At 40.6% G+C, this 14446-nt stretch overlaps 4 protein-coding genes across 5 annotated transcripts; 1 reads left to right on the top strand and 3 right to left on the bottom strand.

Moving 5' to 3' along the window:
• Positions 1 to 1625: 1625 nt before the first annotated feature.
• On the bottom strand, positions 1626 to 3371 carry LOC137805292 (serpin A3-1-like). Its single transcript, XM_068605132.1, has 5 exons — positions 2729 to 3371; positions 2556 to 2626; positions 2247 to 2440; positions 1966 to 2113; positions 1626 to 1877 (listed from the first exon to the last, which is right to left on the bottom strand). Exons 1-5 carry the CDS (start codon positions 3369 to 3371, stop codon positions 1683 to 1685), a joined length of 1251 nt encoding a protein of 416 aa, XP_068461233.1. The 3' UTR covers positions 1626 to 1682.
• Positions 3372 to 5144: 1773 nt separating this feature from the next.
• On the bottom strand, positions 5145 to 7231 carry LOC137805291 (dual specificity protein phosphatase 26-like). Its single transcript, XM_068605131.1, has 3 exons — positions 6797 to 7231; positions 5510 to 5721; positions 5145 to 5429 (listed from the first exon to the last, which is right to left on the bottom strand). The coding sequence occupies exons 1-3, from the start codon at positions 6973 to 6975 to the stop codon at positions 5236 to 5238; spliced, it is 585 nt and encodes a 194-aa protein (XP_068461232.1). The 5' UTR covers positions 6976 to 7231; the 3' UTR covers positions 5145 to 5235.
• Positions 7232 to 7577: 346 nt separating this feature from the next.
• On the bottom strand, positions 7578 to 12288 carry bag4 (BCL2 associated athanogene 4). 2 transcript variants are annotated; one of them, XM_068566805.1, is made up of 5 exons: positions 12163 to 12288; positions 10571 to 10690; positions 10060 to 10290; positions 9650 to 9919; positions 7578 to 9510 (listed from the first exon to the last, which is right to left on the bottom strand). In XM_068566805.1, exons 3-5 carry the CDS (start codon positions 10285 to 10287, stop codon positions 9052 to 9054), a joined length of 957 nt encoding a protein of 318 aa, XP_068422906.1. In that variant the 5' UTR covers positions 10288 to 10290; positions 10571 to 10690; positions 12163 to 12288; the 3' UTR covers positions 7578 to 9051. The 2 variants fall into 2 exon arrangements, with proteins under 2 accessions (XP_068422906.1, XP_068422905.1); XM_068566804.1 differs by lacking the exon at positions 12163 to 12288 and adding an exon at positions 11268 to 11527.
• Positions 12035 to 14234, top strand: lsm1 (LSM1, U6 small nuclear RNA associated). The gene is made up of 4 exons (XM_068566807.1): positions 12035 to 12195; positions 12333 to 12401; positions 12603 to 12718; positions 13643 to 14234. The coding sequence occupies exons 1-4, from the start codon at positions 12150 to 12152 to the stop codon at positions 13811 to 13813; spliced, it is 402 nt and encodes a 133-aa protein (XP_068422908.1). The 5' UTR covers positions 12035 to 12149; the 3' UTR covers positions 13814 to 14234.
• Positions 14235 to 14446: the final 212 nt, after the last annotated feature.

Genomic DNA, 14446 nt, shown 5'->3' with positions numbered 1-14446 from the left:
TAAAACGTAAATCCATAGAACATGTACAAATTGACAAAATATAAATATGTTTGAACTAAAAGTTAAAGCCAATTAATAGATGATGCAGGAAATGATCAGATGATAGGAGTCCCTTTTCAAAAACATTAGTACATGTACTGCATACTGTAATTCATTGTGACGGCTGGAACCAGCCATAAAAGCGACAGGCCAAATAGGAGGCAATGTTTTCTAGATCTCCGCAGTAAACACCTTCCTACCCCCCCCCCCCCCCCTCCTCCCAAAAAAAACCTGCTGCATCCATTACATTATAAAAACAAAAAGGTCAAGTGACGTTTCCTACAATATCTCCGGAACCACAACTTGGATTAACTTCATTTAAATTACTAAAATACAGTAAAGACTTGTGGGGAAGCGATCTATCCGAACAGATAAATAAAAAAATACCGTTAAGTTTATGAAATTACATAAAACCCGTAACCTCAAAAAACCTTACCAGTCACTTTTTCGAGCAAAAGTTACTTTTCACGTTTCTGTTAATAACTACCCTTAACAACGGAGTTCAAGAATAATAAACACATCTATGTTATTCTGGAGGTCCTTACGAATCTAACAAGGTATGGTTAAGCTGAGTGGATGTTGTTTGGTACCTGAAAAGTCCAGATTAAGCCGGGATGTCTCGTTTTTCAATGCATCCAGTCTTGCAGTTACAAAGTGCTGTAACTCACTTCCGGGTATGAATGTCGCGTTTCAAACGCGTCACACGTCTTAAGGTGGAATTTCTGCAGATTTTGAATACAGGCTTCAACCAGTCAGAGCATGTTTAGGCATAAAGCTTCTAACATTTCCATTTTTTAACCGAACGACACAGTTTTTTTGACTAAAATCATTAGTAACAGGCCAAGGCTTTGTTTTATTGTGAATTGTATTGCAGATTCTGGTTCTTTAGGTCATTATCTTTCCAAAGATGGGTGTTTCAACTCTGTAGGTTGTTGTTTAGGCCTTTTAAAGTGGGGGCGAAAACACTCGGAGCGGCTCGAAAACGCATTGTCGCAACAACAAAAATTAGGTCATGCTAGGTGTTTATAGTAATGTTTCAAATTGAGTACATATTTTTACTATATTTTTTTTCACAAGAAAATTCTGAAAAAAATGATATAAAATAACAAGTATTATAACTCATTTGGGGTTCATATCACTACTTGAACACAGATCTGCTAAATTCTCGAAGCTCATGCCCCGCGCGGGTCACTTTGGGGCTAAAAAGGTTAAGAGGGAACTAAACACAATATTGCCTTTTGTTGTCCCATGTGTTGGGTCCAGCAGCAGTAGTTTGGTTGGCCGTGTGGTTGACTAATTGCTTAAGAATTGCTTAAGGACCAAAATGTCTCAATTTTTAAATTATAATAAAAAAGCTGGAACCTATAGAAGCCACCCACCCACACACTTAAATAATATACAAAGTCACAAAAGTATTTGTCAGAAAAAATATGTCAGGATAAATATCAAATTCTGATGTCTTTCAATCATATTTTATCCCTTTATTATTTTACCCTTTAGTATAAAAATGAACACTCAGACATTCAGAGTGATTGTTACAGACTGAATCACAAAGAAAGAGACCAAACAAAGACTTTTTTCTGAATGTGTTTTATGTGACTCACAGCAAGCAGTGCTTGCGCAAACACAAAATGTCCATTTCATTAGAGGTTTGGGTTAATAATCTTACCCATGAAGAGCATTTTTTCTGTGTTGCGTTCAGTGATGACAACCATAAATGGACGATTGAACTTCAAGACAGGTATTTGGCGGAAGGACAGAAGTGTCATACTAATGCCTGTGGCAGCTGCAGCAGTGGCTCCAGCCTCATCGACATCCAGGGTAGCTTGGTGAACAACCTACAACGTAATGGAGGATAAGAGAGATGAGAGCGATCCAATATAAGGAAAGAAAATGTATGAAATAAAATAGATCATCTCTCCTCACATCTGAGATTGCCAGTTTTTGCCCATCTGAAACACCACTAAAATTTGCATGATCGCCAAACATGTCTGTCATTCCCATTTCAGTCAGCACATCATTCAGGTTGTAGGAAGTCTTGATGGAGAACTTTGGAATATAAACATCATGTGTCCTATGTGAAATAGACATATTGTAATTAATCCAACAGTGACTGATCTTACAAGACCAAGCTGAGTTGTTTATACAGTGTCAAACCTTTTATTCAAGAAACCAAAAATTTCAGGAAGATTTTAGATTCTCCTGACCTGGACGTCATCCATTTCAACCATTTGGTGACATAAGCTGGAGAAATGGCACTCTCCAGTGTTGACATGTCGTCAGGCAACAACAGCAGCATGGAGTAAGAGCTGTTGAAGGGCAGGTGGAGGACTGATGTGTTAATGGCCCTGTCGTAATATGTATCAAAACGCTCCTCCATATTCATCATCTGGACTGCAACCTGAAAATGACAGTATAAACGTGAGGTCCCTTGATTGGAAAAGACCGCCAAGATGAATGTGAGATGATGCATCGTTACTGCGACTCAAAACCATCCTGAATGAACAACTCTGAACCTTATTGTTCTCATCCACCATGAAGATGTCCTCCTTGGTAAGTTTGGGATCAAATGGAGTCGCCCACTTTCCTGTTTGACGATGAGCATAACAAAAATACAACTTTCATAAAACTTAAAGGCGTGGTCTCAAAATAAGCCAATAAACCAATCACATCTCACATGACCTTTTACCTTTGAAGTAGATGTAGCTAATGAGGTACATGACAGTGTTTGGATCCAGGCTGTCGACCAGCTTGTCTATCTTCCCGTTGGTTTTCTCCTTCACATACTTATTGATGGTATTGGCGCTATCTGTGCTTTGGGTGAAGTCAAGGCTGAACCCATCTGCAAAGTAGGACTGCTTCAAGGTCTCCAGGAACTCAGGCTGTGCTTTGAAGCGATTGTCCACAAATACAGCCGTCCCTTCACTGGTGTCTTCCTGAGATGTGTCGTTTGGCCTTTTGAGCAGCATCTGGAAGGCCTGATCTACATCGGTCTGCGTCAGTAAGGAGTTATTGAAACCCAGACCACTGAAAAGCTGACGGTGGGTCTCCCCCCGTGCTCCTACGGACAAGGCAGCCAAGGCAACAGAGACACTGGATGGGGAGAAGAGGATATTCTTGCCTTGGGAGTCAGCATGGGCTGCTAATTTCATGTAGAGACGGTAGGCAAACCCTTTGTTTTCTGAAGTCACCACTGAGAGGCTGTTGGCACCACCATCGAGTGCAGTGTCTTGATCTTTGCCATGATCATGGTGACCATAACTATGTAGATGGCCTCTCCCCACACAGATCACTGCTGATAAGATCCACAAACCCACGGCTGCATGCATCATTGTGAGCTAAGACAAAAGTTCAAAAGGGCAATATAGTTTATTTGGGTTTCACAATGTTTGCTATTGAAAGTACTCATTCAGTAATTGATCGAGAAGCAACCATGACCATGGTTTAAAAACATCTTTCTTAGCTCCCTTGGTATGAATGATGGACTCCAACATAAACGTATCATTTTCTGACAACATTGGTTCAGTACTGGTTGTTGATACATTTCTTTGTGCTTTAAATCTGGCTGTTTGGTTACAGTCATTCAAATCTGATTAAACTCTACCCACAGTCTTCATGAAGCAAGTCATCAGAAGTATTGAGTGTTGTACTCTGAATAAATTATACTTAAAGATTTTGGGAGATTGACTAAAACTCATGTTGTTGAGAAATACTTTAAGTTTAAAGAGGATCCGATTTTAAATAAATGAAGTTACATTAAATGCATTGAACCTCAAAAAAGAGGCTAAGACGAGTTTCTTAACAATACATTAACATTTGTAACGTTCGACAGATGTTAAAGGATTTTTCAATTCCCTGTGCATAGTTGAATCTCAAATTCAAGACATCAACATTGTTGCCAGAATAAACTTGTATGTTAAAAAACATCCTGCTAAAACAATAAGCTCTCAATTATTTTAACCACGTACCTTCTACTGGTGGAAGCACAGATAGAAAAGCACAGGCTGGACTGGGGTAACTGTCCCTTCTTCATAAAATTGATCAGAGCAACTGAACTTTGGATTTGTTTATTCTTCAACTCAACCTCATATTTGTTCTGGCCCCACATTTGTTCTGTGTAATGATTACTGTCTAACCATTGCATCAAACTGAGACTCTACAGGTTGATAGCACGAGCCAAACTGCAATGGTGTTTTTCAGCAACATTTACGACAACATGTTAGTGATGATTATTGTCTCTGACACAGACTGTATCATACAAAATAACCATAATGATTATTTTACATGCAAGTAGCACAAATGTGTAAATTGAATGCCAGACATTTAACAAAAGCTGCATCAGATTATTACGTTAATTATAAAACGTACTGTAAATCCATAGAACATGTACAAATTGACAAAATATAAATATGTTTGAACTAAAAGTTAAAGCCAATTAATACATGATGCAGGAAATGATCAGATGATAGGAGTCCCTTTATAAAAACATTAGTACATGTACTGCATACTGAAAATCAGTGTGACGGCTGGAACCAGCCATAAAAGCAACAGGCCAAATAGGAGGCAATGTTTTCTAGATCTCTGCAGTAAACACCTTTAAGAGGGAACTAAACACTTGTCTATCCCCTTGTCTATATTGAGTGCATGCACTTTAGACAGTTGGAGTTGATATGAGTGCTAACAGTTTCTGTCAGTTACCTTTAGCCAACGATCCTTTGAAGACACTGGCCCCTCTGCAGCACACCTGCCTAAATAGACTGCCCTGGGTAATTGGACCGTGCCAGGCTACCTCAGCCAGAGGGGTGTCCTCGGCATACAGGCTATTCTGCACCACTAGGGAGGGTCTCCTCTCCCCCTTCAATTAACATGGACTCTCTATGTATCCTGCTATATACCCTGCCCATGGGAGATGGTTCAGGAGTGCTTCCTGCTTTGATAGGGACCTTATTATGTTTGTCTTGCATGCCAGTTTGTTATTGGGCACTTTGGTAAGATTTTGTTCCCCATCCTTAAACTGTACATATTATTGGGCCAATAAATCAATATTTTTCACACCTTACCCTGCCTTCCAAGTTGTTTCTTACCCTGGGCCTTCACATCCATGTATCATACAATATGCATGAAACTTGAATTATTTTTTGTCACATTTATTCTTATGTTCCGGACCTACATCTGACCAGTAATGCAAGGCAGTGTTCACTGTGTGCGATATAGCTGCCCATCCAGTTTGATGAGCTGTCGGAGGAAACCTCGATTAGGGATGACGCCCCGGTTATCTTTCACAGCACAAATGGCCTCCACGAGAGTCAGGTTCTGCTTCAGCATCAGGTAAGCCAGGACAAGGGTGGCGGAGCGGCTCACTCCTACATGACAGTGCACCAACACTTTGCCTGAGAATCAGCGAAACATTGCAACATTAATGTCAAAACAGGCTGCCTTTAGATGCATCTGCTAACCCAGCTGCTCTCACCTCCTCTGCTGAGAGCCCTGTGGATAAAGTTTGCTGCTGCCTGGAAGTTGACGCTCATGTCAAAGCCACAGGAGTCATGAGCCTCGACGCCCATGTAGGTGACCTCCATGCCCTCGTAGATGTCCGGTTGTACTCCACGTTTACTGTGAGCTGCATTGAGGATGTGGGTGACTCGATGCTTGGATAGATCAGCCCGATTCTCTGCACTGTGTCTGAAAAGCACAACACTCTGTATTCACTGACAGGAACTGACAATCAGTAGAATATACAGTCAAATGTTGCAAGTGTTTCTTGATGAGCCATTTGCATGTGTCGTTGCATGTTTCATGTAGGGATCAATTGATATTTAGAAGCTGCTTCAGGCATGTAGGCTGAATTTATTTAGAGATCTGAGATATGCTTTCATGGAAAGGCATCAGTGTAAACTTTGACATCGCAAAGCTGTAGTTTACGCATGTCTCCAATGTGTAATGCAACTTGTGGGATCTCAGGTTATTCCTTCTGCAACTATATCTGATTTATGATCAGTTCCCCTTTCAGACTTGAACTAAATCCAAGTCTAGTCTTGGGCAATACTTGTAAAAAGGTTGCTCAGTTCAGTCTCTGTCACAACACAATAATATTTGGAAAGTAAAACACACCGCACAGATTTACAAGGCCATGATTCATTGTTGCCAGCCAAAGACCAAATGCAGATCTCAACCCTTATGAAATCAGAGACTTTGAGGGTTTAGTGCTGTCCCACTGTCAAATCATTGAGTGTTTAATGTGAGGTCAAACCTGGAGTTTCCAGTGGAAGCATGGAGACGTAAACACAAAAGTTAAACAAAGAGGGCGGCATATTGAGGTTTAGTCTGGCAAATTACATTTGCACAGAAATATTAAGGATTAGAGATGGAACATAAAACACATGAAATAAAAGGAATGCATACATGCATATATATATATATATATATGTATATATATATATATAACAGATTTATTCAAACATTTTACTTAGTAATTTAAGGTCTTTCGACAAGTAAATAGTTTATTTGAAATAACCTCTCATCTTGTGAGGAAAAAGCATCTTAGACGTTCAAATCAGGGAGTATAAAATATATAATAAGTATCCACAATATGTCAAAGCTGTCATTGTTATGTGATATGTCCCATTTGTATTTACAGTATTCCAAGCCCTACAGCCTCGCACACTGAACCGGTGACAACAGTAATTCCCTGAGGGTTCAGGGTTTAAGGCCTTAGGGACGTTGGGAGTTGTGATTTAGAAAAAAGTGAGTTACTTACTGGTCACCAATGTACAGCCTTGGCCACACTTCATCTGCATGGCTGATGATTGCTTTCCCAGTAAACAAAAGTCTTTCCAACTCTAACACTGCTAAGCCAGGTGAACTCAGGTCAATTTCCACTTTGCGTGAAGGAGGTTTATCATTCCATGAAGCAGGAAGCTTGGACGTATAGGACATTGATTTTTCTGTGGTGTTCCCTTCGGTGAGAGAGCAGTTTGCGAAGAGGCAACTTCTAGTCCTTTAAAAGTAAACAGTACGAAAAGTCTAAAACAAAAACAAAAAAGATTGCGGTAGTATAGCCACCTAGTTTACCGAGTAAAAAGTAAAAGTAAAGTAAAAGTAAAATAAATGAGAAATCCAACGAGCCGTGGGGAACCACTGTACCAAACTGATTTTAGTCTCAGGCTTCTTTGCCTCAGATGTACTCAACACAGGCTGCTCCAAGGTGTGTCAGGTCATTTGACCCTCACATTGCATCCAGCCCATGTGCCTCAAGCCCTCAGGGGCTTGTATTATGCCTTTGCATCAGAATAGCTGTCTATTTAAAGACCAGTATGCTACATGGCAGACGCAGGGAGGGTCTACTCATGCAGCAATTGCCACTACACAAAAAAGAAGCAATTTCTCATTCTTAAATTTTATAACAGGATTTTCTTTTTAGAATGAAATATGCTCTTTTATATGTCCTCTTTATCCATTTAGAGCTGAATTTGCTTTCTAAACTGTATTTGTATACAATATAGTTGTGAGTGAAATTTTTTTAATTCATTTATCACAGGTTAAAAAATATACTGACATTTAATTATTTCTCTGCAATTTTCTCACTTAATAATGGAAATACTTATCAGGCAAAGATTCCCATCTTGTGTTGGAAACATGCATTACATCTTGAACTGTACAGCTTTTCTCCAACTAAACAGAAAGTGAACAGCACAGGGAAATTAACACATTGACAGGCAATTTGATTTTTCCATGCAAAGCTTGTGATCATATTTTATTTATTTTTTTCTTTCTAACTATATAAAACCACCCCCTGAAATATGGCACTTTTTTTAATGATTGAAAAAAAAGATTTGCTCTTAACATGAAAATAGAATATAGAGCAAATCTGGATTTGTATAACAAGGTTATTATTGTGACAGAAAACAAAAACCGGGTCCAAATGAAACACTTGATCCAAGTGCTGTGAACAAAGTAGTCATCAAACACAAAACATTACTAAAAATGTTGACGTACATACAGCAACTGATGGAACACTTAATTCTGAAAATACGATTCACTTGCTTGTCATGTATATATACATATATATTTCAAGCATTCGGAAAGGGATAAAAGGAACATAATTTAACATTTTCAAGTAATTCTTAAACTTCCTTATGTCCTATATATCTGTCATAACAGTAGTTCCTAGAGTAAAATACATGGCATTCATATGTAGGTCTGATTCTAGATCCGCACTCAGGAAGAAATTTCATCTAAAAGATGGAATAATAGGGAAAGCAATTTTAATGGTTTTTTTTTCTTCTTTTTTTCCACTAATCTGCATCGCTTTAGGCCCAATTACGAGCTTTGAGATGTTAGGACTGTATCGAGTGCTCGTTTGACATTACATGCAGAACTGGGTGCACAAAGGAAAACTTTGCTCATTCCTGCAGAGAAATGGGGAACTAAGAGATAATGGGCAACTAAGTGTGGCCTCTATTGGAGGGGAGGACAATATCGTGCAAACAGACAGAGATGAAAAAAAGATGTTGGATCAGACTGAAACCAACCCACAATCCTGAGGGACAGCATGAATCTGAACAACAGGTTATAGACCACTAACCGCTGCCATGTGGCACTAAATTCATCATCTTGTGACTCTGCCGTGCATTATGCTGGCAAAGGCATGACATAAAAGAGAAGCTGAGCGAGAGTGTCAGGTTGTGAAGTCTGCACAGTCATTCACTGAGGCTGAAAGTCACCAATGCGTACAACTATCAGTTTACACTTGTCACACCATCATATCACTTTTACCAGTATAATTGGGCTTCAATGGTTGATTCCAGGTAGAAATAATTGCTCCACCTTGGCCTCGGGTCCATGTCACTTATTTCCATGCCACTTATTTATGGCATTTTATATCATAGTGGTGGAAAAAAAAAGTAAGATAACACAGCTCAGAGAGAACACGAGAGTAGACTTGACCCTGACTGTGTCCATGGAAGAAAACAGCAAGACGTAGAGATCCATAAACTAGTAAATAAGTCCAGTTCAGAAGGCTTTCTTCTCCAGCTGGTCCAGAATAGCCTGGATCCTCTGTACAGCATCCTTTCGGGCTTGCCGGACATTTTCCTGTCCCCGAGTCTCCACAGAGTCCAGCACTAGCAGCTCTTTGGTCAGCAGTTCCTCCAGACACCGATAACTCTTGTCTGTCTTTTTGCCAACAAACTCATCAACATCCTCCTGGAGCAGTAGCATTCTGGCCATGACCTGTTGGACCTTAGCTAGGCTGTGGTTATCGCTCAGGGGATAAGGTCCAGCCTGGACTGGAGCTGGACCTTGGACTGGGGCCAAAGGCTCACCTTGCGAAGGATTAGGATCACCTCTCCCGGTTTTGTTGTACATTTGGGGAGGAGAACTTATTTCAGCAGGCTTTCCATTGGGGGGATTTAGGGATGAGGTCGGCCTGGGTTTAGGTCCCACTTGTGGAGCACGTTGGTGCTGTTGCTCCTACAGCACAATAAAAGAAATGATTGTTAAGATTTTCTTAGATTGAGATGATTCACATTTGAGAGTTATTTCAGACTTATTTTTGCATCATTGAAGAATCACAAAAACACATTGAAATACAGTGGATGTAGACTCATACCTTGGGTTGGTACGGTGGAGGAGCACCACTTCCAGTCCCTGGCCATGCTGGAGGATGTGCTGGACGGACAGGATTTCCATAGTGGTTTTGTGGAGGCTGCTGACCTGTCTGCCAATGCTGCTGCGGGGGGGCATATGCACCAGAGTGCGCCCAAGCATCAGCCTGAGGGTTTGGATGGAGAGGCTGGCCAGTGGGGTATGGGGGAGTTGAAGGCATTGCATGACCACCTTCACTGTAGTGAGGGTACGCCCCAGGAGGATATCCAGGACCCTGAGAGTAGAGGCAAGACAGATATATGTAGTATTTCTAAAACTACTCCAAAAGAAAAAGTGGTTCTATGGCTTATGTTGGTCAAAGACAATGAATAGTCATGTTATATTTGGCAAATCCAACATTTTAAATTTACTCACTCCTTGACAGTGTGGACCAGGATAGTGATGATGTTGGTGTGGAGCGTGTGGCTGCCCAGACGGCCCACTGCTCTGGTCTGCAGGACAACCCTGGTTAGGATAAGGACCTTGAGCAGGTCTCTGAGGGTCAGCACAGTAGAAAGGGTTGGATGGGTGGAAACCACTTGTTGGATATTGACTCTGCGCTGGGCTGTAGACACCGTGGCCATTTGGATAACCTGCAGGCATTACCTACAGGGAAAGCACAAGAGGGTTTGAATTATCTGACATACCATTGTCTGTGTGTAAATGTATCATGGTATCCTGAATTTCCATTAGGGGGATCAATAAAGCAATTATCTATCCATCCATCCATCTGGTGATGTTACTGTTCGGACAAAGCAGCTGACTGTTGAGGACAATGTGAGGGAAAGGTGAAAGCACTTAAGAGACTTAAAGATAATGATTAGATTTAGTGCTACTGTACTAAATCAGTTTAGAGGGCCGGGTTATGTTGCATCTTGAGTTGTACCTGTTGATTGTACTGTGATTGAACATCTGATCCCGATGGGTAGGTATTTGCATAGTGTCCTGTGGAATGAGACTGGGGATACCAGTAGTGTGAGGGGTAGCCCGGATACTGAGGAGCGTCCTGTGAAAACAGATCACCACACAGAAGAGTTTATGTGAGGGAATAGCTCTGTCCTTGAGTTGCAAGAGTACTATTTAATTGACGAACTGTCTTTGGTACAAGCCACCGGAATCTGTAAACCACATGCTTTCAACATCACCTCCTATCCCAGAAAATATAGCAACACAGTAAACAATGGCAATAATAAATGCATTGCTTGCTGAAGATGTTTAGCTCAGAGCAGATAAATACTGTAGAGAGCTAGCCGAAAACAGGCCACGTTGACTTTTGAGGAGACACATTTCTCAAACATATACGATCTGACACAACTGCAGTCACCTCCAACGTTGCCATCAGCAGTGTCGTCACGTCCAGATGAACGTGACAAAGCCGGGCTACTGCTGAACAAGTAGTCCGACGGTAACTGTTATATAATGCCAGCTAGCTCCGTTAGCCGTCCAGCTAACACGCACGGCGCTACCTGACACTATTTTCTGTACGACGTCAGGTGTTTTTAAACAATGGAGCACACTCAAAGAGTGGCGAAACGGCAGCGGACAAAGGCTGTGGGGTTGTCTCAGTTGTGTCCGCCACTCACCATGGTGTTATTCCAGTTTCCGTTTGTATTTTCCGAGTTGCTCGTCGAGGGCCAGCCAGGTTTCTGCATTTGAAGATGACGGTGCGTCAGCTAAGCCGTCCTGTTAATTGCCATTGTAAGAGACAAACCTTTAACCAAATTAACGTTGCGTATCTGAGATGTTGGTCCAGACTGTAAACAACTATGCTGCCGTTTCCACAGACGTAGAGATTGACTGAATGGACTCGGGAAATTATGGAACGGCAACAAGAATCGGCAATCCCGGCCAGTCCTATAGTTTTAATGAAGAGCACGGGTTATCCAGAAGCGCTCTCACTCTGCGGCTTTTTTATGACACCACAAACCTCGTTACGAAGTGAGGAATATTATACTCATGCTGCAGACAGATGTGAGATTATACAGGCGCTCGACTGTCTAATTATCTAGGCCTATTTGTGTTTTGATGAAAGATACAAAACAACAATTTAGATGGTTGTATGGCTGCACAAGCGAAAATAGTTGAATTGTTCCGAATCTGTCACTGTCGATTATATACGATCTTTGGTGTCACCCGCGCTTCGGTCGACGCTATGAGCCAATAGGAAACACGTCGTTAAATATCCTCTTATGTTGTATATAAACTACTATTTAAATCTGTTATCTACTATTTCAATTTGTTGTTACGTTTATTTGAATGTGTTTTTTAAGCACTGGTCCTAAAAATAAAATAAATCGACATTAAATTGAGTTGCAGCGCTCAAACAGTTAATCAACTACAGGAAGTTGATCCCGGGCGTGTATAAAGACGCTTCCTGTACTCCACTTGAAAGAAACAACATTTTCAAACATTCATGGCTTGACGTTGCATAAAGATACACGAAGCAAATAAAAAAACAGCCCAAGATGAACTACGTACCAGGGACAGCAAGTCTCATTGACGACATCGACAGTAAGTCGGAGGATCCGCTTCTCCATGGTTTGCGCAAAAATCGTTTCAAAATGTGGCATCGTGTCAGATTCAAAGTGGATCGCTTGTGACCGTATAATGTTGTAATTAAACATGCTTATGTTGGTTGTATCATGCAGAGAAGCACCTGGTGTTGCTCCGAGATGGCAGAACACTGATCGGTTACCTCAGAAGCATTGATCAGTTTGGTATGTCTCGTTTAATTGTCGCACACTTGTGTTTTACTCATAGGGTGCAACACAAGCCAAAGCATTTCAGCTAACTCCATAGAGGCTCAATTTAAATGTCCATACTATTCCCAACATCTGGTGTTTTTATTTCAGATGTTGTCCTTTCTATAATACCTTGCACTTAATTTACTTAACCTGTTTCTTTTGTTTCCCCCCCAGCGAATTTAGTTTTTCATCAAACAGTTGAGCGCATCCATGTGGGGAAGAAATTTGGGGACATCCCTCGAGGAATATTCATTGTGAGAGGAGAAAATGTGGTGCTGCTTGGAGAGATAGTAAGTGAGAGTATCACTGTTTTATTTGTGTATTTGGCATGCTATTTAAATTATATAAACTGTGACAACATTCAATTTGCCTAAATCCAAATTATGTCGTTCACAAACAAGTACATGTTGGAGTGCATTTCCTCATAACCATGAGGTCAAGGATCCAAGCAAGATTGTTTGGAAACAACAAGTGAAATGTGTTTTGTAAAACAAAGCTTATTAACCACAGCTTACGTATGTATCTTTTTACTTTCGGACGGTGAATGACTAGGTTGCAAACAAAGTAAATCCAACCGCTCGGATTCTTTGATATATCAGCCCTTTTTTATTTTTTAGTGTGACAGGATGAGCCTAATTGATTATAACATATCTTTTGTAAACGTCTTAAGATATCTGGAACCTACAGAAACGTGTAACTTGGGCGTAGTCATTTGAACTTCTTTTTCAGCAGCACAGCCTCGACAGCTGCATAGGATGTACAGCATGAAGCGAGTATAGCATTTATTGTAAGCAACAAACGATGGCTGCAGAGATGTTATATGCATCATAGTACCAAATTTTGTAATACCATTTTTATTTTTAAGACAGTTGCTGTCAATACACTATTACTATTGTCAGGCTCGGTGCTCCACATCTTTTGTGCTAGTAGAGGTTTGCAAAAGCCAGATAATTGGTTTGATTTGCCATTTCAGTTTAATTTTGTTTATTAATTTATCACTCATTCATTAATTCATGTTTTAATTGCTTGGAAAAGGGGAGTTGTCAGTGGGGAGTCAGCATGCAGGCTGGAATGGTAGTTGAATACTGATGCATTTTCATAAAAAGTGTCTTATAATACACATTGTGTCTTTTGAGATGTTTGCTGGTGTACATATGTGTGATGAGTTTTTCACAAGTCTGGTGACAGATGAAATGCTATCCCTGTCTCTGTAGGATGTGGATAAGCCCTGCGACACAGTCCTGCAGCAGGTCTCCATTGAAGAGATTCTAGAGGAGCAACGGTTGCAGCAGCAAGCCAAACAGGAAACGGACAAAGTCAAATTGCTGGCCCTGAAGGACCGAGGCCTTTCCATCCCCAAAGCTGATAACTTGGATGAATACTAATCTTGATTCCATGAGCCTCTTTCTCAGTTTGTATCAGACTGATAAGTTTTACGTTGAGTTTGAGTTTTTTTACAAGGCTGCATCATGCTGGGCCTGTATACTGTAGTGTACTGTATAAATTTCATTTGAATTATTTGGAGAAAGAAATGTGATGCTGCTCTCATTTGTGCAACAGATATTTACAGCAAAATGAAAGAATCATGGGTTTATGTAAGATCACTCTGTCTGCAATTTAGCAATTATTTTACAGCAGCACTTTCTATTTTGTCAGTGATATGTTGAGCCTTTTTATTTGGAGATGTCGGCCTGCTATTGACAAAAACAACATGCTATGCTCCAATAAAGAGTTTAGTTTTTCATTATGGAAGGTAAGCGTTGATTTTTTTTTTTGCCATCCTACATCTGACCATGTCGCCCATTCTGTTTTGTAGCATGTGATGTATTCGTGAGGCATTAAAGTGGAAAATACATTTGGTGACCGTTGCAGCCAGGGCCCTATTAGTCTTGTGTGATGGCGCTTTAATGGCAACATGGAGACCATGTTGCATGCTGCAATGTGACATCCATTCAGTCTACAGATCAAACGAGAGACTTGTGCATTTGTTATGTCTTAAAGAAAATGGCATATTTCAT

This window comes from Clinocottus analis, unplaced genomic scaffold, assembly GCF_023055335.1.
Source record: "Clinocottus analis isolate CAN_PGR_092001 unplaced genomic scaffold, fCliAna1.0.p SCAF_7, whole genome shotgun sequence".
NCBI classification, from domain to species: Eukaryota; Metazoa; Chordata; class Actinopteri; order Perciformes; family Cottidae; genus Clinocottus; species Clinocottus analis.
The sequence above is the reverse complement of the archived record's forward strand: the minus strand, read 5'-3'. Positions and strand labels throughout refer to the sequence as shown.